At 36.5% G+C, this 26411-nt stretch overlaps 1 protein-coding gene across 1 annotated transcript in view; it reads right to left on the minus strand.

Annotated features, from left to right (window-relative positions):
- LOC116859025 (ATP-binding cassette sub-family A member 3-like) overlaps positions 1 to 26411 on the minus strand; it is a 141093-nt gene that overhangs the window by 34226 nt on the left and 80456 nt on the right. The window contains exons 16-20 of the mRNA XM_032844014.1: positions 20858 to 20956; positions 11772 to 11928; positions 9279 to 9579; positions 7391 to 7634; positions 6969 to 7173 (exon numbers count right to left, since the gene is read on the minus strand). Of these exons, the coding sequence (XP_032699905.1) occupies positions 6969 to 7173; positions 7391 to 7634; positions 9279 to 9579; positions 11772 to 11928; positions 20858 to 20956 (1006 nt within the window). The remainder of the gene's footprint in view (positions 1 to 6968; positions 7174 to 7390; positions 7635 to 9278; positions 9580 to 11771; positions 11929 to 20857; positions 20957 to 26411) is intronic.

Raw genomic sequence — 26411 nt, forward strand, 5'->3', positions numbered from 1 at the left:
TTCATTGCTCTTTAGTATTCTAGGTTATTATTGTATCACATTTATTCATCTGTTATATTTGTTTGCCATGTTTATTGTTTATTATTATGAATAGCATTCTTAAAAACCTCTTTGTACATGTCTCTTGCTGCACATATATATGCATTGGAGATCATATATATATATATATCACATATATATCTTCAAAGTTTTAGAATATACATAAAGTTTAGATATATATATCTAAAAAAGTTTTAGATATATACACCATATATACATATTGTATGTGTGTGTATATATATATATATGTATATATATATATCTTCAAAGTTTTAGAAGAAAATGCCAAATTGTTTACCAAAGTAACTGGACCAATTTATGTTCCCATCAGTAATAACTGCCCCCTCCACTGCATTAAATTCTTATCCATATTTGGTATTTTAGCTTTCTAGATTTTAGCTATTCTGAAAGGTATACAGTAGCCTCTGTATTTGTTTTCTAATGCTGTTGTACCAAATTCACAAGTTAGTGGCTAAAACAACACAAAGTTATCTTATAGTTTTGGAATGGTTCTCACTAGACTAAGAAAAAAAAGTCCACATGACTGTATTCCTTCTGGAGGCTCTAGAAGAAATTCTATTTTTTTGCCTTTTCAAGACTCCAGAGGCTGTTTGTATCACTCAGCTCAAGGCAGCTTCCTTTATCTTCAATGCTGGAAGCTTAGTATTTTTGAGCCCTAATCTCCACTGTGCTGGTATCTGGAGGTGTGGCCTTTAGGATGTAATCAGGTTCAGACAACGCCCTGAGGGTGGGGTCCTGTGATGGGATAGTGCCCTTACAAGAAGAAAGGTGAAGGCAGGCTCTTGAGCTCTCGCTCTTGCTCTCTCCCTCTCCCTTTCGTTCTTGCTCTCTCTCTCCCTCTCCCTCTCTCCTCTCTCTGCCATGTGTGACACAGTGAGAAGAGCGTCATCTGCAAACCAGGAAGAGAGCCCTCATTGGAAAATCAAATCAAATGCCCCTTGGTCTTGGACTTCCTAGCCTCTGGAACTGTGAGAAAATAAGTTTGTGCTATGTAATCCACAATATCTATTTTGTTAGAGTGGTCAGAGCTGACTAAGACAGCTAGTTTTTGTATTTCCTTTACTGGAGACCTTTACATTATTTGAATTCCTGTCCAGCATTCTTTCATTTCAACCTGAAGGAATCCTTTAGCATTTCTTGTGGGGTAGGTTTAGTGATAATTAACTTCCTCCACTTATTTAAGACAGTAGTTTTAAGTCTTTGTCTAGCAGTTCCCCTGTTTGTACTTCAGGGATGGTTGCTGTCATTTAATTTTTTTCCCTTGAATAGACCATATTTTCCTATTTATTTGTAGGCCTTATGATGCTGCTGTATAAACTTGGGTATTTAAAATATCAGCCACCTCTTCCAATCCTTGTACTGACACTGTCAGGGCAGTTCTGCGACTAGGGATCATTCCTATACCATCAAGATTAAAGTATTCTCAGGTCTTTATGAGCATATGCACTATCTTGGCCTACATATTGTTTCTTGATTCCCTCCCTTACATATAGAGCTGCTTTGAAATGTCTTCATTTCCCAGGGCCTTACACTAGGCTCTCCTTGAAGCCTTAGGCAGTCTGTTTCAACTCATTTTTTCTTCCAGGCATCTTCAGGTCTGTGGTACCCCTGCAGGTTCACAGCCAGTAGCTACTATTGCTTTTCCATACCTAAAATCTTAGACAAGAAAGAGAGCAGCCCTTCTTGCAGCCTCTGGACAGGCCAAAATGCTGAAAATAAGGAAGGTCTGTTCTATTTCTTCCACTTCAGTGGACAGCCGGCAACTGGACTGCTATATCCTCCAGACCAAGACTGAGTCAAGAGCCCATAAATATGCTATGAAATTCCTGTCATTTTGAATGTGACATTTTCTTGTTTGGGGCACAGACCTATGACTGTTTTCTAGAGTTACTATAAACTTGGTTGAATTTCACTTGTTTTCTTTTTTCCTCCACAGGGGAGAAGGGACTTGGGACTTCCTCCTGTGCTATCTTGTTGAAAACATTTATCATTATGTTTTTGCTAAGTATTTTCTCAATAATTAATGCAATTGATGGTTTACCATACGTTTATGGGCCACTTGGGTATCTTCTTTTATGACATACCAGTTCTAACCTCTTTCTCTTTTTTTTTCTGTTTCTTTAACTGTCCTATTCTTACTGCTAAAGAATTATACACAGAATATGATCCAGATATGAAGTTACTCATAAGAACATTAAAAGAACTATGTTGACTATGTCTGAGAAAATAAAAAAGCAGAGAGCATAGGTTTATAGATGAAGAATGTCACAAGATAATTTAAATTTTTTAAAATAATTAACTGGTTTCCCCCTCTCTCTCTCTCTGCCTGCCTCTCTGCCTACTTGTGATCTCTGTCAAATAAATAAATAAAATCTTTTTTAAAAGAAAAGAAAAGAATTAACTGGAAGTTTTATATCTGAGGAACACAAATCTGAAATTAAGAACTCATTAGACAGGTTTAACATTGAGTAGATGGAGGCAGAAGGTAGGATTGATAAATTGGGAAAAAAGTCAATAGAAAATACACCAAGAAATACAAAGTAGAGAAGAAAAAAAGGGAAATAAAGAGAACAGTGCTTGAGACATCCGTGACACAATGAAAAGAAACAATACATGTGCAAACAGAGAACAAGAAGAGAAGGAAGATGGGGGCAAAGTAAGGGAATTACCAGGAAACTTACAAAACGGATAACAGACACCAACCTTTAGACTTAGGAAGCTTTGAACACACCAAGCTGGGTAAACACAAAGAAAGCTAAGCACATTACAGTAAGAATGCTAAACCTACCTCAAAGGAAGAACAGTAGAAGAAAACAGTGCATATTACTTTCCAAGGAAATATAAGAAGTCTGACAGCTGACTCCTTGTTGAAAAATGATGAAGCAAGCCATGACAAGGGAACAGCATCACTAAAGAGCAGAGGGGAAAACCCAGCAAAATATTCTTCAAAGGATAGAAAAATGAAATTATTTCCAAACAAAATCTACAAGATGTTTTGTTTTGGAAGTTCAAACTTTCCTAAAAGAAATATCATAGGAAGTTCTTCAGGAAGAGAAAAATGATCCCAGATAAAACTTCAAAAAAGAAACAAAGGCAATGGAAAAAATTATGAGTCAATATTTATTGTAACAAAAATAACAGATTTTGTATGATAAATACGTAAAATTAAAATGACATCATAATCAAAAAGTTGGAGAGCATCATTGGAATGACAAGGCTGTAAGGTCTTAGCACTATCAGGAAAGTGGTAAAAGCAGTAATTTCCACTGACAGCAATTAATCGAGTGTGCATGTTTGGGGTACCTTGGTGGCTCAGTCACTTAAACATCTGCCTTTGGCTCAGGTCATGGTCCTGGGATGCTGGGATTGAGCCCCTGCTCAACAGAGAGTTTGCTTTTCCTTCTCCCTTACCCCTCTCCCCCACTGGTGGTCTATCTCTCACTTACTCTCTCTCTCTCTCTCTCAAGTAAATAAAGTCTTTAAAAAATTTTATATATATTTTGCTTTTATTTATTTATTTTTATTTAAATCCAATTAGCCAAGGTATAGTACATCACTGGTTTTTGATATAATGTTCTATGATTCATCAGTTCAGTATAACACCAGTGCTCATATCATGTGTCTCCTTAAAAATTTTTAAATAAAAGCTCTCTGTATTCATGAAGTGCTCTCCCCACCACTTCCAGCCTCTAATTTCTTTTAAATCTGTTCTAGTTTGCACAGGAGCGTCACTCCTCCTCAGAACCAAAAGTTATAACCTTCCAACCCTAGAGCACCATGAACAATGATCCAGTTTTCTAATGACATGGGAGCCAGTGAAACTGGCCTCCAAGCCCCACATCTCATTTATTTTTTAATTTATTTATCTTTTTATTCTTTTTTTTATTATGTTCAGTTAGCTACTCAATAGTACATCATTAGAGTTTCTTACATAGTGTTTAATGATTCATTCACAGAGGCAAGGAGGGAGCACACCAAACGAAATGGGTATTAAGGACAGCACGTGTTGTCATGAGCAGTGGGTGTTATAAGACCTACATCTCATTTAAAACAAATGGGTTTGCTTTAACTTTCACAGCAGTATCTCACCGGCCCTTGTCATAGAAGGATGGCTCCGGAGATGCCAGATGTTGAAAAGATGAGGAAAGTGACAAGTATAAACAGACCACAAATATCCTCCTGACTTTACTTTTAATAATAAGAGTTTTGGGGGTGCCTGGGTGGCTCAGTTGTTAAGCATCTGCCTTTGGCTCAGGTCATGATCCCAGGATCCAGGGATTAAGCCCCGCCCACATCGGGCTCCCTGTTCCCGGGAAAGCCTGTTTTCCCTCGAAAGCCTGTTTTCCCTCTCCCACTCCCCCTGCTTGTGTTCCCTCTCTCTCGCAGTCTCTCTCTGTCAAAAAAAAATAAATAAAATCTTAAAAAAAAATAAGAGTTTCAATAATTCTTCATTATCTATTCAATGTTCAAATGCTCGAACACATGCATAAAATTTGAATGGTCCATGGCACAAAGTCAAACATTTTAACCATTCAACTCAAGAACTCGGTTCTATTAATAATCCACACAAACCTCACACCTTTTAGCTTAATTTCACTGAGAAAATATAGTCCACCAGGAAATACAAATCAAAACCACAGTGAGATACTACCTCACACATGTCAAAATAGCTACTGATGAGGATGTGGAGAACAGATAACTCTTGTGCACTACTGGTGGGAATGCAAACTGGTGCAGCCACTGTGGAAAATGGTATGGAGGTTCCCCAAAACACTGAAAATAGAAATACCGTATGATCCAGTGATTCCACTACTATTCTTGCAGTGCAATCAGACGACTAGAGGGAGGAGAAAAGTATTTATAAAAATATGTCTTTAATTGTGAAAATGTCTATGCTATCTAAAGCAATCTACACATTTAATGCAATTCCTATCAAAGTACCATCCATTTTTTTCAAAGAAATGGAACAAACAATCCTAAAATTTATATGGAACCAGAAAAGACCTCGAATAGCCAAAGGAATATTGAAAAAGAAAGCCAAAGTTGGTGGCATCACAATTCCGGACTTCAAGCTCTATTACAAAGCTGTCATCATCAAGACAGCATGGTACTAGCACAAAAACAGACACATAGATCAATGGAACAGAATAGAGAGCCCAGAAATAGACCTTTAACTCTATGGTCAACTAATCTTCGACAAAGCAGGAAAGAATGTCCAATGGAAAAAAGACAGCCTCTTCAATAAATGGTGTTGGGAAAATTGGACAGCCACATGCAGAAAAATGAAATTGGATCATTTCCTTACACCACACACGAAAATAGACTCAAAATGGATGAAGGACCTCAATGTGAGAAAGGAATCCATCAAAATCCTTGAGGAGAACACAGGCAGCAACCTCTTCGACCTCAGCCGCAGCAACATCTTCCTAGGAACATTGCCAAAGGCAAGGGAAGCAAGGGCAAAAATGAACTATTGGGATTTCATCAAGATCAATAGCTTTTGCACAGCAAAGGAAACAGTAAACAAAACCAAAAGACAACTGACAGAATGGGAGAAGATATTTGCAAACGACATATCAGATAAAGGGCTAGTGTCCAAAATCTATAAAGAACTTAGCAAACTCAACACCCAAAGAACAAATAATCCAATCAAGAAATGGGCAGAGGACATGAACAGACATTTCCGCAAAGAAGACATCCAGATGGCCAACAGACACATGAAAAAGTGCTCCACATCACTCGGCATCAGGGAAATACAAATCAAAACCACAATGAGATATCACCTCACGCCAGTCAGAATGGCTAAAATTAACAAGTCAGGAAATGACAGATGCTGGCGAGGATGCAGAGAAAGGGGACCCCTCCTACACTGTTGGTGGGAATGCAAGCTGGTGCAACCAGTCTGGAAAACATCATGGAGGTTCCTCAAAATGTTGAAAATAGAACTACCCTATGACCCAGCAATTGCACTACTGGGTGTTTACCCTAAAGATACAAACGTAGTGATCCGAAGGGGCACGTGCACCCGAATGTTTATAGCAGCAATGTCTACAATAGCCAAACTATGGAAAGAACCTAGATGTCCATCAACAGACGAATGGATAAAGAAGATGTGGTATATATACACAATGGAATACTATGCAGCCATCAAAAGAAATGAAATCTTGCCATTTGCGACGACGTGGATGGAACTAGAGGGTATCATGCTTAGTGAAATAAGTCAATCGGAGAAAGACAACGATCATATGATCTCCCTGATATGAGGGAGAGGAGATGCAACATGGGGGTTAAGGGGGTAGGAGAAGAGTAAATGAAACAATTTGGGATTGGGAGGGAGACAAACCATAAGTGACTCTTAATCTCACAAAACAAACTGAGGGTTGATGGGGGGAGGGGGGTTGGGGGGTGGGGTTATGGACATTGGGGAGGGTATGTGCTATGGTGAGTGCTGTGAAATGTGTAAACCTGGCGATTCACAGACCTGTACCCCTGGGGATAAAAATATATTATATGTTTAAAAAAATAAATAAATAAAATAAAATTTATTAAAAAAAATATTTGTCTTTGTTTAATATGGGACTGGTGTTGTAGTATAACAGGTCGAATCCTTCCATATTTCTAGCAGCTGTGGGGTCAATACATATTAGAGAGCAAGCATGTCTGGAAGGTATCTTAAAAGACTGTTGTTTCTTCAAACGAGAACATTTTGTTTTAAAAGAAGAATGTAAAGGAAAAGATTTTCACTGGGACATATTCCACAATGTATTCCCTGATATAAGGTGACAAAGTATTTCTTTCTTTTTTGAGAGATTTAGATATTAACATTAATTAGGATAATTAATATTAGCTGAGTAGAATTTTCTGGGATGTACCAGAAACTAAGCCTCACAAAGGACTTTAACACTCACCAAGAGTAAGCAACAGGCAATGAAGTAGATCATGAAGTCCCACAGCAGAGCAGAGAGCCAGAAATTAATAGCAGAAACCCCACTCACAAACTGGATGTGCTTTGCCTTATTGATTCTCTCAGTCACTGTCAGAAGACAAAAGCCACTGACAAAAATACTCACACCAAAAAACAAATTCAAGGCTACCTGCTGTCCTGTCATTTTTCTACAAAGGAATGAATAAAGAGGACACATTGGTAAGATAATGAAGTGGAAAATATTAGTTTCTAAAAATAACTTTTTATTTCTTATAAATTGTATTTTTATTTATTTTATTACTTTATTAACTTTTAAAATTAACTTTTTATTAAGAATGTGTTCAGATAGGGAAATAGGGCTATATTTAAATGCCAAGTGCAATCCCAATAAAAAAGCATACATACCTTCCCTCAAGTTTTTTAGAAACAATATTTTGAGGCTGAGGTTTGTTGGAGACCGTAATTGAAGCATCAGGGCCAGAAAGTGCCATAAAAAGAAGATTGTCTAATACTGCCAGGGATAATGGTGGTGAATGGTATGCCATGTTGTTGAACCAAAGGGTAACTACCTTTTGATCCCTAAAGGAAATTGCGATAATGCACGAGTAAATGCATTCTTGACTGTCCTGCAAGTATGTCTGTAAGTCACCTGGAATGAGAAAACAATAAATGACCACAGGCTCAGCGTGCGGTAGAGATCACTTACTATGCAGTGTGGAGAGGGAGAACCCAATAATTTCACTTGCCTGATACTTTTTCACTCACAACAGCTCTGACACATCTTGGCCATCCAACCCAAGAACTCTATTCTATTAATAGAGTTAGGATGATTTTGATGAGGATGTGGAGAACAGATAACACTTGTGCACTGTTGGTGGGAACATGAACTGGTACAGCCACTGTGGAAAACGGTATGGAGGTTCCCCAAAACATTGAAAATAGAAATACCATATGATCCAGTGATTCCACTACTGGGTACTGACCCAAGGAAAACAAAAACACTAATTTGAAACCCCTCTGTTTACTGCAGAATTATTTACAATTGCCAAATTATGGAAGCAACCCAAGTGTCCGGTGACAGACGAACAGATGAAGAGTGGATATATATACACACATATATACATGTATATGATAGATAAACACATGCATATTACTCAGCATGAAAAAGGAATGCAATCTTGCCATTTGAAACATTACTACTGATATATCTGTGAGGTACAGTCTTTATTTTGTATGAACGGCACACTATAGTAGAAAAGGGACCACATTATGCATTACAGTAATTAATTTCTCCCTTTTCTCTCCCCTCTTCTCTCCTAAACTATGTGATCTTTGACAATAAGTGTTCATCTATTACTCCTGTCATGGAGGAAGAAAAGGGATATGTGATTTAATGACAGCTTTTATACCACCCAACCTATAATGTGCATGTTGTAAAATCAGGATTATGATAGAAGTAATAACCAACATTTCGCAGTGCATTTTCATCTCCGACAATGGAACCTAAAGGATAAAAGAGAAAAAACCTGCCAAACTGCAAAGGCTCTAGGCTAACCTAAACCAATAGTCAACAAGGCAGTAGCTGAAGGAAATGCAAACACCTGTAAGGAAATGATCAGCCTTGAAAGACGGTATTTGCTCCTTACAGATGTGATTTAGTGTAGTGAGTGGGTTAATATTGCAGATTCCCACCAGTCAGTCCTAAAATCTAGTCCCTCCTCTAATACATACTAGATACATTATTTGGGGCAACTTAGTTAACATCTCTAAGCCTCAAGCAAGTATGTTTGTTATAGAAATTGAGATAATTGAAATATTTAGAAAAGTTCTTGCCAAAGGTAGTATTCAGTACATGGAATCAATTATTATCACTGCCTTCCAAATACTTAAGCCTGCCCATAAAGTCTTCAGCCTAACTTGTTTTAAAATATAGCTAACCTAGAGACTTGTGCGAAGGCTTCTGGGATTTAGTATCACATTGTGAGCCTGGTTTTATGTGAGATTTTGTCCTAAATTTTACAAAACAAAATATTTTAGTACTTCAATTCATTCCCTAGAAGGTGTAGCTAATAGCTTTCAGATGACCCACGGTCAAAGTGCCTCCATTAATAATTAACTTTTGTGGCCAGTCTCCTTAAAGGATGATCCTTGTCTCTGATTGGGCTGCCTTTGTGAGATTGGTGAGTCTCAAGAAAGAAAAGAGCAGTGATATTCCAGTTAGGACCTCTCTTTGCGAGTGATACAAGCAGGTTTTCATGTATTAGCAGTCTTTTTCTTTCTGAAAGAGCCTTACCTTTCACTTCCTGAAGTTTTTGTTTCTTAGCCTTTAGCATGATATCAAGAATTTTTGTTAAATTCTGAGAAAAATCAGAATGGTTATCATCTGAGAAAAGCACAGTGGTTTGACCATATTGTTCCAAATCCATTTCCCTGGCAGGTTCAATTTTATTTCTTGAAATCTCCATTCCTTTCATGAGAAAATAAACAACACCCAGAAGTCCCAGTATCTGCATCAACAACAAACTCCAGTTGCGCCAGGAGAACATAGCCCTCTTTATGAACATGGCATAGAACTGCTGACAGTGAAGAGACCACTGACGAGAGGAGAGAAAGATGGCATTACAATGGTTACAAACTTTAATGAAACTCACTGACATTAATTTTCTGAATCTTATGGTAGAAGATGTACACATTCTATAAATATATCCTTGAATAGAACATAGCCATGATTAGCACACAGGTAACAAGCAAAAACTCCTTCCTGGGTAGTATGTTGAGGCTTGGCTTCTAATCAAATTATACTGGAAAACTCAAAAGGATGATTTTTATCACTAACATATTCGTAGCCTCTCTGAGCAGAACAACATGACATCAGTCTTCATCAGTATTAAACCATGATTCTTCAATCCTATCTCTATTTGATAAGTAAAGCATTCCCATAATGTGCATATATGTAAAAGTTTCCATTGTTAGGTTTTAATTCATGTGATAGTGGATAGTCAGGAAACAGAAAATGAATTTATTTTTAAATTGCAATAATGTGTTCAGCCCCTTTTCTTCAACTTCTAAATTTAAAGCAAAGTGTCTAATTGTTATTTTGAAAAATGTACCTAAATATACTATTTTCTTTATTTTTTCAAGCTTTTTGGCCCAGCTATAGTTGATTATATATTTTTTCAGGTTAACAACAAAACCCTGTTGTCTTAAATGTAGAGACAAACCCTGAAAAGGTAGTCTGAATATTAAAAGAAAAGCATAGAGAGCGTATTACTTGGAATATGTAACCAATAGTTTAACAATATGCTCACCCTGTATTTCCCAACATTTTGGACACCCCACAATTCATCATGAAAAAAAAAATCCCTAATCAATCAACCAATATCATCTGAATGAAAAAAATCAACATTTGGTTATTGTCACTGGCCAAAAATAAGGTAAAGTTTAGAAGGAAAATTTTTTTCACACATTGTCTTCAAAATAGAAGAATGTGCTTTCTGACTTTTATAAGATGGCTTATTAAATATATTTCTAGAGTGAAAGAATATACGAATGTAAGAATCAACTTTTCTAGACTAGTCTGCATATCTTCCTTCATCTGCATCTTCATAAGAGAGGGAAATAGGGAAGAGTGATACAGTAGGAGAAATGAGCAAGCAAGGAGACAAGAAAAATCACATTTTGTAACTGATTCATGCCAAACATTATGAAACTCAAATTTTACTAGTATTAACTTATTAAAACAGTCTTGCAGAGAATGAAATTGAAACGCAAATATGTTAACTATTTTGGTCAAAGTCAAATAGACAGGAAATGATAGAATAGGAATTCCAGTTCCAATTGGCTCAAAATTCTGCATTCTGGTTGTACAATACCCATTCTGCTTTACAACTAGCTCATAAGCCCCTCAGTGAAGGCATGCTTATGGGCAACTCTGAGAAATGCTGATCATCTTAGAATTCCTAGTCTTCATTAGGGAAACTGTAGGGAAAAGACAATCGGAGAACAACGAAAGAAATTATTTGCAATCCAATGAATTTTCCCATACTAATGAGGAAATGGTTGGGGAACAGTCTATTAGGAAGTGCCAACACATTCCAAGGCATAAATTTAAGTGGCTTTCATGCACTGGTTCCTAGACACAATTGATAAATTATTGAACACTACATATGATACTAAGTATGTACTATATTCTGGCTAATAGAATTTAAAAAAATTTTTTAAATGGCTTTTATATGTGTAAATAGTGATAACTTTTGCTAAGGCCCTTTTTCAACTCTGAATGAACAAACAATTTTAAAAACCGAGATAAGTAACTCAGAAATAAGGAGCATAAGGAATAACATGGAGGACATTAGGAGAAGGAAAGGAAAAGTGAATTGGGGAAAATTGGAGGGGAAGATGAATCATGAGAGGCTGTAGACTCAGAAACAAATTGAGGGTTTTGGGGTGGGGGGAGGTGTGATCCTGGTGATGGGTATTAAGGAGGGCATGTATTGCATGGAACACTGGGTGTGGTGCATAAACAATGAATCTTGGAACACTGAAAAAATAAAATTAAATTAAAAAAAAAGAAATAATACTGAGAGTAAAATCTGATTTTTAACTATCATATTTTAACTTTTGAATTAGAAAATTGATTGGATTGTTTTACAGACTCTTCCTTACTTGGCCTTCCCTAGCTAAGAACTCTGAAGTCTCCTTTGAATTCAAAAATTAAAATAAAATTTATCTTTTATCCCATCCAAACGTATACCACTAGCATTGCATTCTTAGTAAAGATGCTCACCCCAGTATTAAACCTAATATTAGAGTGTTCACTTGCAGTAGGAGAGTATGATCTCTCAAAACTTCCAGAAGCATTCATATTCTGGTTCATGTCTTCTTTTCTGTTTTTCTCCTTTAGGGATGGGGTCTGGAAAGCTTCCTCATCCTCCCTAATGACCCTACACATAAGCAAACATTCATTTTAACCATAACAGTAGTTTCATTGCAAGATTCCCATGGTTGATGGCAAAAATTAAAAAAAAAAAACAAGCACAGTTATATAATGTTAACATTAATATTGGATAAAATAAACTGAACTTAATTAAGTTAAAGGTATAAGGCAGTATATTTTTTTAGAAGAGAGAGCTAGTACATTTATTTTAAAGAATGATACTAATTCTAGCAGACTTTTATTTCTATAATGTTTCTAAGTGTTTGCCAGTTTAACAGATTTGTTTTCTCAACTTTCTGCTCCAGGCAATCTAAACATCTGTAATGGTTTATGAGCAAATGACCACAGAGTTCAGTTATCCTCCAAGAGTTCACGACTCTATGGAAGAAATAGACATTGTTATTTAATTTTAATATATGGGAAAAAATGATAAATGCAATCATAAAATTCATACTATAGAGATCTGAGGTCCAACCATGGGCATTCTGAAACCTGTGATGAAATCTCATAATTTGAGGAGATAAATTTTTCACTCTAAATCAGTGAACCAGCAAGACTTTTTAATACCTTTCTTTGACCAGGACCACAAAAAAAGCACATCAGATAGTGATTTGGTCTGACAATAATGTTTTAAATTCAAGGTAGTATTTGTGCTATGTCTGGTCACTGTGATACAACAGTAATAGATACTACTGAAGACGAGTACGGTTCTTACCTTGCCTTTTTCTTCTAATTCCTTTATGAGGTTTTTATTAATTTTATAAGACATAGTCAATGGGAAAAGTTTTAAAAATTACAATAAGCCAGAGGAAAAAAAATACTCAAGATCTTACAACTCAGGCGGATGCAAATGACATTTTTCTACATCCACATATGCACAGGCATGAATGTATGTATACACACACATAAAATGAAAAATTTGGATCTGCTATAATACACTGTTATGCAACTTGCTTCTAAAATTATTTTACATTCATTCTAGGTGTTGGGAAAATTGGACAGCCACATGCAAAAGAATGAAACTGGACCACTTTCTTACACCATATACAAAAATAAACTCAAAATGGATGAAAGACCTAAATGTGAGACAGGAATCCATCAGAATCCTAGAGGAGAATACAGGCAGCAACATCTCTGATCTCAGACATATTAACTACTTGCTAAACACATCTCCAGAGACAACGGAAACAAAAGCAAAATGAACTACTGGGACTTCATCAGGATAAACAGCTTTGCATAGGTCAGGAAACAGTCAACAAAACTAAAAGGCAACCCATGGAACAGGAGAAGATATTTGCAAATGACTTACCAGATAAAGGGCTAGTATTCAAAACCAACAAAGAACTTAACAAATTTAACATCCCCTCCGACCCCCCAAAAAAATTCCATCAAGAAATGGACAGAAGAGGGCGCCTGGGTGGCTCAGTGGGTTGAGCCGCTGCCTTCGGCTCAGGTCATGATCTCAGGGTCCTGGGATCGAGTCCCGCGTCGGGCTCTCTGCTCAGCGGGGAGCCTGCTTCCCTCTCTCTCTCTCTGCCTGCCTCTCTGTCTACTTGTGATCTCTCTCTGTCAAATAAATAAATAAAATTAAAAAAAAAAAAAGAAATGGACAGAAGAGGGTGCCTGGGTAGTTTAGTTGGTTGGGAGACTGCCTTCAGCTGGGGTCATGATCCTGGAGTCCCGGGATCGAGTCCTGCCATCAGGCTCCCTGGTCCATGGGGAGTCTGCTTCTCCCTCTGACCTTTTCCCCTCTCATGCTCTCTCTCACTCTCTCTCTCTCGAATAAATAAATAAAATCTTAGGGAAAAAAAAGGAAATGGACAGAAGACATGAAAAGACATTTCTGCAAAGAAGACATAAAATGGCCAACAGAAACATGAAAAAATGCTCAACATCATTCAGCATCAGGGAAATACAAAATAAAAACCACTATAGGATACCGCCTCACACCAGTCAGAATGGCTAAAATGAACAACACAGGAAAAAACAGATGCTGATGGGGATGCAGAGAAAGAAGAACCCTCTTGTCGTGAGCACTGGGTGTTATATGTAAGTGATGAACCACTAAATTCTACTCCTGAAACCTGTATTACACTACATGTTAAGTAACTAGAATTTTCTTTTAGAGAGAGAGTGTGTGAACAGTATGGGGGAGGGGCAGAGGAAGAGGTAGAGAGAGAGAATCCCAAAACCTGACACTGGAATCAATCTTACAACCCCAAGTTCAGAGCAGACACTTAATTGACTGAGCCACCAGGTACCTCAACTAATTAGAATTTAAATAAAAACTAAATAGAATTTAAATAAAAACAGAAAGAAAAAGGAAGAAAGAAAGTTGACTCAATGTTAAAAAAAAATCACAAACCAGTATCTCATGAACATAAATGCAAAAATTCTGAACAAAATTTGAAATCAAATATAACAATATGATAATAAAATTAATGATATATCATAACTAAACAGGGTTTGTTATTATAACACAAGGGTTCATTTAATGTTTTAACTTTCAAAAATTCATAAAATTTACCATTTTATGAAACTAAAAAAGAAAAGGCACTTAATCATCTCATTAGATATGGAAAAAAATTTGACAAAATCCAACATTCATTCCTGATAAAAACTCTCATTAATATAGGAATGGAAGAGATCTTTTTCAAACTTATAAAGGGCATCTATAAAAAACCTACAGCTTGTATCATACTTACTTATGAAAAACTAAATGTTTTTTCTCTGAGTTCAGAAAGGGATATTCTTAACTACTTCCATTCAAGACTTTATTGGAGGTCTACCCATTGCAGCAGGGTAAGAAAATGAAACATCCAAAAGTCAAATATTTTCTATATACTGGTAAGGAACAATCTGAAATTGAAATTTTTAAAAATTCCATCTTCAATCGCATTTAAAAATGAAAAAAACTTCGGGATGAATCTGACAAAAGATGTATAAAATCTACACAGTAAAGCATTACTGAGAAAGATTAAAGAAGATTAAAATAAATGCAGATATACTATACTGAGTTCAGTTAGAAGACTCAATATTTTAAAGATATAAATTCTCCCCAAATTGACCTATGGTTTCTAATCAGATCAATTCCAGCCAGGTAAACCAGCATGCCAGAAGTTTTTGTAACAACTGATCAGCTGATTCTAAAATTTCTGACTTGATCAAGAGGACTTAGAATGGGCAAAATAACTTTGTCAATGCATATCCAGTATTGTGCTGATGAAAAGGAAAGACTCAAATCCTGCCAATTATACAGTGAGCTAGTTCTAATGCATTGGTGAATACATGACAACATCCAGAGAGTTGAAAATACCCACCTTCCACAATTTAGAAATTCCATTGTTAGATGTACACTCTAGAGAAATATCACATATATGCCCAGAAGACTGATACAAAGATATTCACTAAAGTGTGTAATAGCAAAATACTGGAATAAATAATACTCTATAATAAAAAATATGATAGTTATGTAAGAAATATGATATATATCAATTGGAGAAAATGAACGAAATTTCTCCTTATATAAATGTCAACATGGAGAGATATAAAATGTCTATTCATTTAGAGGAAAAAAAGCATTTTTCAGGGCTGTTAAAGATACCATTTATATAAAACATTAAGCTCATAAAACATGTTTATACATGTTTATGGATGCAAAAATGTATATATAATAATATTAAAATATGATTTCTCCACTGTAAAATTACCTTTTCTCCCCATTTTGTACTGTGTTCTTTAGAAGCATGTCATCAGACACAGATCATACTCAATACTCAAGGGGAGAAGGGACTGCATACATACACTTCCTGGAAGGAACAGTAGCTATAACATTATCTGGAATTCTACAAGGAAGATTTGTCTCTCTTCTCCATTTATTCGTTCAGCCCCCTACTTATATCAGTATGGACTCATGTAATACTACCTTGGCTAGGTGATCAAAGTAGTAGTTCCATCACAGTGATATGTCATGTTACTATCATGTATGCCCCCATAGGATAAGAGGAAGAGGGCACTTCATCTTTGCGATATTCTTCCCCAAAAGCCATAACCCCATTCTAACCATGAGAAAAACGTAAGACAAACCCAAATTCAGGAACATTATACAAAACATCTGATCAGAATGTCCAAGGTTATGAAAACAAGGAAGGTATAAGAAACTCTGACAAACCAGATGAGACTAAAGAGAAATGACTAAATATAACATATGCTGGATGGGATCCTGGAACAGAAAATGGACTTCAGTGGACTTTAGAGGAAAAACTAGTGAAATGTGAATAAAATGTAGGTTTAATTAATAGCAATTTGCCAATGTTGGTTTCTTAGTCATGACCAATGTACTGTAGTAGTGAAGGATGTTAACAACTGGGAAACTGCATGAGGGGCATACAGGATTTCTGCATTATCTTTGCTACTTTTCTGTAAATATAAAGCTATTCTATTATTAAAAGTTTACCTCAAAGAAGTAAGTCATTAAGGATGTCGTCAATAGTCCTTGCTGAAACCAAGATGGCATAAGAATCTCAAGGCCACAAGCTTTCTGGTTAACTTTTCAATAAAAGACCAGTCCTAAAACACTCAGTGGCAACTCACGGGACTTCTCTCACTCTATAGAGAGCTTTTTCTTTCTTGTCTGCTCTCACCTTCACTTAATAAACTTACACTTCATTTCACCCTTTTGTGTCCAGAGATTCATTCTTCAACTCAATGAGACAAGAACCCTGCAACCCTACAACAATATCTTCTGCTCATTTCTTAATTGAATTATCTGGTTTTTTGGGTGTTGAGATTGATAAGTTCTTTATAGATTTTTTCATACCAACCCTTTATCAGATATGTCATTTGCAAGTATCTTCTCCCATTACATAGGCTGACTTTTAGTTTTGTTGATTGCTTCCTTTGCGGACAGAGGTTTTTGTTTTTTGTTTTTTTTTTTAAGATTTTATCTATTTATTTGAGAAAGAGAGAGTGAGACAGAGAGCATGAGAGGGAAGAAGGTCAAAGGGAGAAGCAGACTCCCCATGGAGCCTAGAGCCTGATGCAGGACTCGATCCCAGGACTCTGGGATCATGACCTGAGCTGAAGGCAGTTACTTAACCAACTGAGCCACCCAGGCACCCTGGACAGAAGTTTTTTATCTTGATGAAGTTCCAATAGTTCATTTTTGCTTTTGTCTTCCTTGCCTCCGGTGATGTGTCTAGTAAGAAGTTGCTGCAGCCAAGGTCAAAGAGGTTGCTGCATCTGCTCTCCTACTGAGAGGAGGCAATGTCTCACACTAAGGTCTCTCATCCATTTTTAATTTATTTTTGTGTATGTGTAAGGAAGTGGCCCGGTTTCATTCTTCTATATTGCTGTCCCATTTTCCCAAACCCAGATGTGGAAAAGACTGTCATTTCTCCATTGGATATTCTTTCCTGCTCCATCAAAGATTAATTGACCACATAGTTGTAGGCCTTTTCTGGGTTTTTGAGTTTTGTTCCATTGATCTGTGTGTGAGTTTTTATGTCAGTATCATATTGTTCTGATGATTACAGCTTTGTGATATAGCTTGAAATTCAGAATTGTGATATCTCCAGCTTTGTTTTTCAAGATTGCTTTGGCTATTCAGGGTCTTTTGTGGTTCTATACAAATTTTAGGGTTGTTGAAGACTTATTTATTTGAGGGAGAGAGAGGGAGAGAGAGCACACATGTAAGTTGGTGGAGAGGGGAAGAGGAAAAGAGAATCCTCAAGTAGACTCCCTGGTTTGTTGAGCAGAGAGCCTGACACAGGTCTCAATCCCAGGACCCCGATATCATGACCTGAGCAGAAATCAAGAGCTGGACACTTAACTGACTGAGCCACTGAAGCACCCCTCAGGATTAATTGTTCTAGCTCTGTGAAAAATGCTGCTGTTATTTTGATAGGGTTTACATTAAATGTGTAGATTGCTTTGGGTAGTATAGACATTTTAACATTATTTCTTATTCTAATCCAAGAACATGGAATGTTCTTCTATTTCTTTGTATCCTCTTCAATTTCTTTCATACATGTTCTAGAGCATTCAGAGCACAGTTCTTTTATCTCTTTGGTTAGGTTTGTTACTAGGTATCTTAGGGTTTTGGTACCACTGTTTTAAAATTTTGTTTGCTTTTGTTTTTTTTTTTTATTTTTTTTTAAGATTTTATTTATTTATTTGACAGAGAGATCACAAGCAGGCAGAGAGGCAGGCAGAGAGAGAGGAGGAAGCAGGCTCCCTGCTGAGCAGAGAGCCCGATGCAGGGCTCGATCCCAGGATTCTGAGATCATGACCTGAGCCGAAGGCAGTGGCTTAACCCACTGAGCCACCCAGGCGCCCCTGCTTTTGTTTTTAAGCAATTTCTATATTCAACGTGGGGCTCAAACTCAAACTCAAAACTCTGAGATCAAGAGTCACATGCTGGGCCACCCAGGCTCAGGCACCAAAGCCTCTGCCTTTGACTCAGGTCATGATCTCAGGGTCCTGGGATCAAGCCCCCAATTGGGCTCTCTGCTCAGCAGGGAACCTGCTTCCTCCTCTCTCTCTGCCTACTTGTGATCTCTCTCTCTGTCAAATAAATAAATAAAAATTTTTAAAAAATTTAAAAATTAAAAAAAAAAAAGGAATCACATTCTCCACTGACAAAGTCAGCCAGGCACCCTGGGTTTTGGTGCAATTTTAAATGGGACTGATTCCTTGATTCCTCTTTCTGCTGCTTCATTATTGGTATAGAAACGCAACTTTGCTTAATTTGTTTACCAGTGGAGTCATTTTGGTGGAGACTTTCAGGTTTTCTATAGACAGTATCATGTCATCAGTGAATAATTAAACTTTGACTTCTTTTCTGCTGGTATGGATGCCTTTTATTTTCTTTTTGTTGTCTGATTGTTGAGGTTACGAGGATTTCTAGTACTACGTGAAACAGAAATGGTGAGAGGGGACATCCCTGTCTTGTTCCTGACCATCCTCAGCTTTTCCCCACTGAGGATGATATCAGTTGTGGGCCTTTCATATATGGCCTTTATGATGTTGAGGTATGTTCCACCTATCCCTACTTTGTTGAGGGTTTTTATCAAGAATGAATACTGTACTTTGTCAAATGCTTTTACTGCATCTATTGAGAGGATCATATGGTTCTTATCCTTTCTTTTATTAATGTGATTTATCACATTGATTTATTTGTGAATACTGAACCATCCCTACAGCCCAGAAATAAATCCCACCTGATTAAGATGAATAATTCTTTTAACGTACTGTTAAATTCGATTTGCTAGTATCTTGTTGATAATTTTTACATCCATGCTCATCAGGGACACTGTCCTATAATTCTCCTTTTTAGTGGAGTTTGTCTGATTTTGGAATCAAAGTAATGCTGGTCTCATAGTGAGTTTGGAAGTTTTCCTTCCATTTCTGTTTTTTGGAACAGTTTGAGAAGAATAGGTATTAACTCTTCTTTAAATGTCTGGTAGAATTCCCCTGGGAAATCATCAGGCCCTGGACTTTGGTTTGTTAGATTTTTTTATTACTAATTCAATTTCTTTCCTGTTTATGGGTCTATTCCAATTTTCTACTTCTTCCTGTTTCAGTTTTGGTCATTTGTAGGTTTCTAGGAATTTATCCATTTCTTCCAGATTGCCCCATTTGTTGACATATAATTTTTCATAATATTCTCTTATAATTATACTTCTGTGGTATTGGTTGTGATCTCTCCTTCTTCATTCATGTTTTTATTTATTTGGGTTCTTTCTCTTTTTGATAAGTCTGGCTAGGGGTTTATCAATTTAAAACCAATTCTTTCAAAGGACTAGCTCTTAGTTTTATCTATTGGTTCTACTGGTATTTTTGTTGTTGTTTTTATATCATTTATTTCTCCTCTATCTTTTTTCTGCTGGTATTAGGCTTTGTTATTCCTTTTCTAGCTCTTTTAGGTGTAAGTTAGGTTATGTATTTGAGATTTTTCTTACTTCTTGAGGTAGGCCTGTATTGCAAAATACATCCCTTAGTCAGAACTCCATGAAACAGTGAGGCTGTCAAGACTGTTTCTAGGGGTGCCTGGGTGGCTCAGTGGGTTAAAGCCTCTGCCTTCTGCGCAGGTCATGATCTCAGGGTCCTGGGATCAAGCCCCACATCGGGCTCTCTGCTTGGCGGGGAGCCTGCTTACTCCTCTCTCTCTGCCTGCCCCTCTGCCCACTTGTGATCTCTGTCTGTCAAATAAATAAATAAAATCTTAAAAAAAAAAAAAAGAGACTGTTTCTAAGCCTGAGAGACTGAAGTCTAGAAAAGTCCAGAAAAGACTTTTTGTGAGATCTTTTCACTGCTAACCAGTTGGCCTTCTCTTAGCAGCATCCTAAAATCCCTGGGCACCTTCTCTTTGAGCTTTCACACAGTGAAAGCAAGGTAATCTCAGACCATAAACCATGGACAATTTAAGTAGGTTACAGAGACATGACTAGATTAAAGATTTTAAAGTCATCCTCACTACGACCTCTAGATACTGGACTTTCGCTGTGACCCATAAATTCTCTTTGCTCTAGGTCAGTCCTAATCCCCCACTCTCGAAAGGCACAGGCACCCAAATACAAACCTAAAAGTTTCATAAATAACTTTCCCACCCAATACTCCACTACCCTGGGTATTTAGTACCTGGGTTTAGTTATTTTCTGTGGTTCCACACCCCATGATTTGCAGGGAAGATCCTGTCTCTCCAGCTCAATGAATCGCTATTCTCACCCTAGTCCCACGACTCATAGGAGCCTCAGCCCATTAGAGGAGCAAGGGGCATACACTGGTCTGTTGGCATTCATAGAAGATTACCATACCTAACAATCTAATACTATTTCTTCAATGACTCCAGTTATGGGGTTTGATTTCAAAACGAAATCCAATTATAGAGGAAGAGATTTTTCCTCTCTCCTGTCCCTCCAAGCATCATTACTCACCTAAGGAAAACTTCTTCCATGGTAGTAATTGAGACACCAAAGCTACTAATGCCCAGCTCTTTCTGCCTGTTTTCCAGATCAGTAAGCAGGTCTTTAAACCTAGAATAAGGAGAAGAAGAGTGAAAGTTACCACCAAAACAGATTATTTTCAAATTAATATTTCTTGTTCCTAATTAATTTCCTTCAGCAGTGGAAAAAGGAAGGAAGGAAGGAAGGAAGGAAGGAAGGAAAAAAGAAAGAGAGGGAGAGAGAAAAGTAAAGAGAGAAGAGAAGAAAGAAAAAAAAGGAAGGAAGGAAGGAAAAGAAAAGAAATTGAGTGCCAAAAAATTAAAATGAAGGGACGGAAAAAGATTCCAATTTAACAAGTCATATCTGTGTACTTTTCCCTCCATGCTCCAGCCATACTGGCCTTTGTCTAGGCTCTCAAATGTGACATGTCCTTTTTTATTTCTGATTTTTTTTTCCCAAAAATTGTTTCTAACCCACCTCCTCTCCTACCTAAATTTTATTCTTCATTTGAATATTGGTTTACATGTTGCTCACTTTTCCTCGTGATTCCAATATAAGAGCACCTTGCCCTTCCCTAAATAATTCTTATAATTTTCACTCATCAATGATTATTTCACCCCTCCATCAAATATTTATGTAGTGCCAAATACATGCTAGAAAATGTTCTAGGTCCAAGAGACACAGAAGTGAACAAAACTAAGTCCCTGATATAACATTTTAGTGTAAGTCAATACAATAAACAAATAGATGAATAATATGATGTCAGGCATTTCAACTTTCTTCTATTCATCCAGAGTAATGGTTACTATTCATTCCTGTATCCCTTCCACAATATAGAACCATATAAATTTTAAAAATTTGGAAATTTTCTTCTTCATTATCTCAGTTAAGATTAAAAAGAACATTGTGAGTCTACATCAAGCAATCATGAAAAGAAAAAAATTGCATATAAATTCCTATTTGGATTCGCCTATTCTGAATATGTCATATAAATGGAATTATACAGTATGTGGCCTTTTGTGTCTTCTTTCACTTGTCTTAATGACTTCAAAGTTCATCCAAGTTTTGGCATGTATAACATTTCATTCCTTTAATATTTTTTACTCCATTATATGGATATACCATATTTTGTTTATCCATACATGAATCAATGGACATTTGGGTAACTTCTACTTTTTGACTATTACTAATAATGCTACTAAAAACTTATTTGTGGACATAAATTTCCAAAACTCCCAGGTATATGCTGAGATGTGGAATTGCTGGATCATGGTAACTCAATCTTTTTGAGGAATTCATAAATACTTTACCAAAGTGGCTACACTATTCTACATGCTTACCACCAATGTATAAGGGTTCTGACTTCTCCATATCCAAACTCAAACTTGTATTTTCTTTAAGAAAATATTATCCCATCCCACTGGATGTGCAGCAGTATCTCACCGTGGTTATTATTTTCTGCTTTTATAATACTAATGATATTGAGCATCATCTCATGTGTCTTGATCATTTATACATATTTATTTAAAAACATCTATTCAAATTCTTTGCCCATTTCTAAATTAAATGACTTGTCTTTTAAGAGCAAGGTGAAAAGATATTTTATATATTCTGTGTACGAGTCATTTATCAGATATAAGTGATTTATAATTTTTCCCCATTATTTGGGCTATCTCTTTCTTGATAGTGTACTTGAAGGTGAAACATTTTAATTTTTCATGAAGTCAATTTATCTATTTCTATTTCTTGGTTGCTTGTATTTTTTCATGTCATATCTAAGAAAAATTGCTTAATCCAAGGTCACTAAGATTTATGCCTGTATATTTTTCCTAAAAGCTCCACTCTTGTAGTTAGGCCTTTGCTCCATTTGACCTTTTTTAAAAGATTTTATTTATTTGACAGATAGAGATCACAAGTAGGCAGAGAGGCAGGCAGGGGCAGGGGGAAAGCAGACTCCCTGCCTAGCAGAGAGCCAGATGCGGGGCTTGATCCCAGGACCCTGGGATCATGACCTGAGCCGAAGGCAGAGGCTTTAACCCACTGAGCCACCCAGGCACCCCAACCTAATTTTTTGTCTATGGTGTGAGAGTAAGGATCCAGCTTTATTCTTTTGCATGTGGGTATTCACATTTGGCATCGTTTGCTAAAAAGGCTGTTATTTCCCCAACTGAACTGTCTCTGGATGCTTGAGAAAATCAATTTTATGTAAAACATTTATCTTGAATTCTGATTTACTTCATTTCTGTGCATGTCTATCCTTATTCTAGTACCACAGAGTTTGATTTCTATAATTTCATAGTAAGTTTTGAAATCAGGAAATATGAATCCTCAAACTTTCCTTTTTTTCAAGATTGTTTTGGTTATTTAGCAACCCTTCCTTTCCATATTAATTTTAGAATCAGCCTGTCAATTTCTGCAAAAAAAAAAAAAAGGCAGTTGGAATTTTTTATTTTTTTAAGACTTTTTGTTTTGGAGTAATTTTACGAAAGAGTTGTGAAGATATTAAGGAAAATTCCTGTATACCCTTCATCCAGATTTCTCTAATATTAACATATTTCACCTACTAAAATAAGAAGTTAACAGTGGTTCAATAAGTCAAGCAGAGAAAGTCAATTATCATATGTTTTCACTTACGTAGTGAAGCATAAGGAACAACATGGAGGACATTAGGAGAAGGAAAGGAAAAGTGAATTGGGGGAAACAGGAGGGGGAGATGAACCATGAATGAGAGACTGTAGACTCTGAGAAACAATCTGAGGGTTTTGGGTGGGGGATGAGGGAGCCTGGTGGTGGGTATTAAGGAGGGCACATATTTCATGGAGCACTGGGTGTGGTGCATAAACAATGAATCTTGGAACACTGAAAAAAATTAAATTAAGATGTTAAAAAAAATGTCAAGGTCATGAAACAAAAGAAAGAACAACTGTCAAAGACTGTAGGAGAATAAGGAGACATGATAACTAAATACAGTTAGAATCCTAGATTGTACGTTGAAACAGTTGGAATTTTTTTTTAAGGTTTTATTTATTCATTTGACAGAGATCACAAGTAGGCAGAGAGGCAGGCCAAGAGAGAAGAAAGGAAGCAGGCTCCCCACTGAGCAGAGAGCCCAATGTGGGGCTCAATCCCAGGACCCTGAGATCATGACCTGAGCGGAAAGCAGAGGCTTTAATCCACTGAGCCACCCAGGTGCCCCAAAACAATTGGAATTTTTTATAGGCATCATGTTGATTATGTAGGGAGTACTGCTATCTTAATATCAATCCATGAATACAGGATGTCATTCCATTTCCTTGGGTCTTCTTTAACTTCTTTCAATGATTTTTTATAGTTTTCAAAAAGTTGTATGTCACACAGTTCTTTTGTTAAATTTTTGCTATTTTATTGTTTCTATAGTACTGTACATGGAATTACTTTCTTAATTTCATTTTTGGACTGCTCACTGCTAGTATATAGAGAATATAAGTAATATTTTAATATTATATCTTGCAACTTCACTGAGATAGTTTATTAGTCCTAATACATTTTTAAAGTTGGTTCTTTATAATTTTCCCTATATAAGAACATGTTATCTATGAGTATAGATAGTTTCACTCCTCTTTCTGATTTGATTCCTTTTACTTATCTTTCTTCTCTAGTTGCCTGCTGGTACAAGGTTTAATACAAATGGCAAAAGATGTCTTAGTTTGTTCCTTATCTTACAGGGAACGCTTTTATCCTTTCACCACCAAATATGATGCTAGTTGTGGGTTTTTCACAGATGCCTGTTAACAAGCTGAGAAACTTGCTTTCTATTCCTAATTTGTTGAGGGTTTTTTTTTATCATGAATGGCTATGGATTGTGTCAAAGGTACTTCATTTTTTGAGATAATCATGTAATGTTTGTTTTTTATTCTATTAATGTGGTATTTTACATTGATAATTTTTGCATGTGGACCAACCTTATACTCCTGACACAAATCTGACTAGGTCGAGGTATATAATCCTTTTTAAATGCTTGTGTATTGGTTTTGCTAGTATTTTGTGTTTGGGTTGAATTGTTTTTGTTTTTGTTTTGTTTTTTTGCCTCAATAGTCTAGAATTGATTTTCTATAGTTTTATGTTTCTAGTTTTATTATATGGTTATACTGGCCTCATAAAATGGAACTAGTTCCCTCTTCTATTGTGGAACAGTTTGCAAAAGACTGTATTCATCTTTACTTAAACATTTGGTAGAACTCACCACTGAAGCCACCTGACCCTTGTCTTTTCACTATGAAAGATTCTGATTCCTAATTCAATCTCTACTTGCTAGAGATCTAATCAGATTTTTATTTTTTCTTGAGTCTTTTTTAATACTTTATTTTTAAAATAGTTTTAGATTTACAATAAAATTGAAAGAAAGGTACAGAGATTTCCTATATATCCCTGCTCCAACAAACATAGCCACCCCACTACCACTATCACTCACCAGAATGTCACTTTTTTTTTTCACCAAAAATGAGCTTTCATTGACATATCATACTCACCTAATATCCACAGATTACTCAAAGGTTTACTCTTGGTGCTATATATTCAAAAATTTGGACATTACAGAGTACTATTACAGAGTATTTTCACTGCCCTAAATATTTGTGCCTACTTATCTCACCCTACCTACACCCCTGGCAACCACTGATCTTCTCATTGTCTCCATAGTTTTACCTTTTCCAGAATGTTGAGAGTTGAAATCATCTGATATGTAGCCTTTTCAGATTGGCTTCTTTCACTTAGTAATATGCATTTGAGGTCCCCATGTCTCCTCACAGTTTGATACCTCATCTCTGTGAAATGCTGAATAATATTTCCTTGTCAGGATGAACCACAGTTCATCCATTCACTTACTGAGGACATCTTGCTTGCTTCCCAAGTCTTGGCAATTATGAATAAAGTTGCTATAAGTATCTCTGTGTAGGTTTTTGTGAGTATGTAAGTTTTTAACTACTTTGGATATACAGCAAGGCATGTGAGTGCTGAATCAAATGGCAAAAGTATGTTTAGTTTTGTAGGAAACTACCTAATTGTCTTCCAAAGTGGTTGTGCCATTTTACATTCTGCCAAGCAATGAATGAGAGTCCTTGTCAAATCCACAGCCTTGTCAGTATTTGGTGTTGTCAGTGCTCCAGATTTCGGTCATCCTAATCAGTGTGTAGTGGTATCTAATTATTATTTTAATTTGTATTTACCTGATACGAGGTAAGCATCTTTTCGTGTGTTTATCTGCCACTCATACGTCTTCTTCGGTGAGGTGTCTGTTAAAGTCTTTGGCTCATTTTTAGGAGTGCATGAGTGGCTCAGTCAGTTAAGCATCACACTTTTGGTTTTGGCTCAAGTTGTTATCTCATGGGTCATGAGACTGAGCCCTGTGTTGGGCTCTGGACTCAGTGCATAGTCTGCTTGGGATTCTCTGTCTACCTCTCCCTCTGCCCATCCCCCTCGCACACTCGTTTTCTCTCTCTCTAAAACAAATAAATAAGTCTTTTAAAAAGTTTTTGGCCCATTTTTAAATTGAGTTGTATGTCTTCTT

The sequence above is a fragment of the Lontra canadensis genome, unplaced genomic scaffold (genome assembly GCF_010015895.1).
Source record: "Lontra canadensis isolate GAN:19392208 unplaced genomic scaffold, GSC_riverotter_1.0 scaffold146, whole genome shotgun sequence".
Taxonomy (NCBI): domain Eukaryota; kingdom Metazoa; phylum Chordata; class Mammalia; order Carnivora; family Mustelidae; genus Lontra; species Lontra canadensis.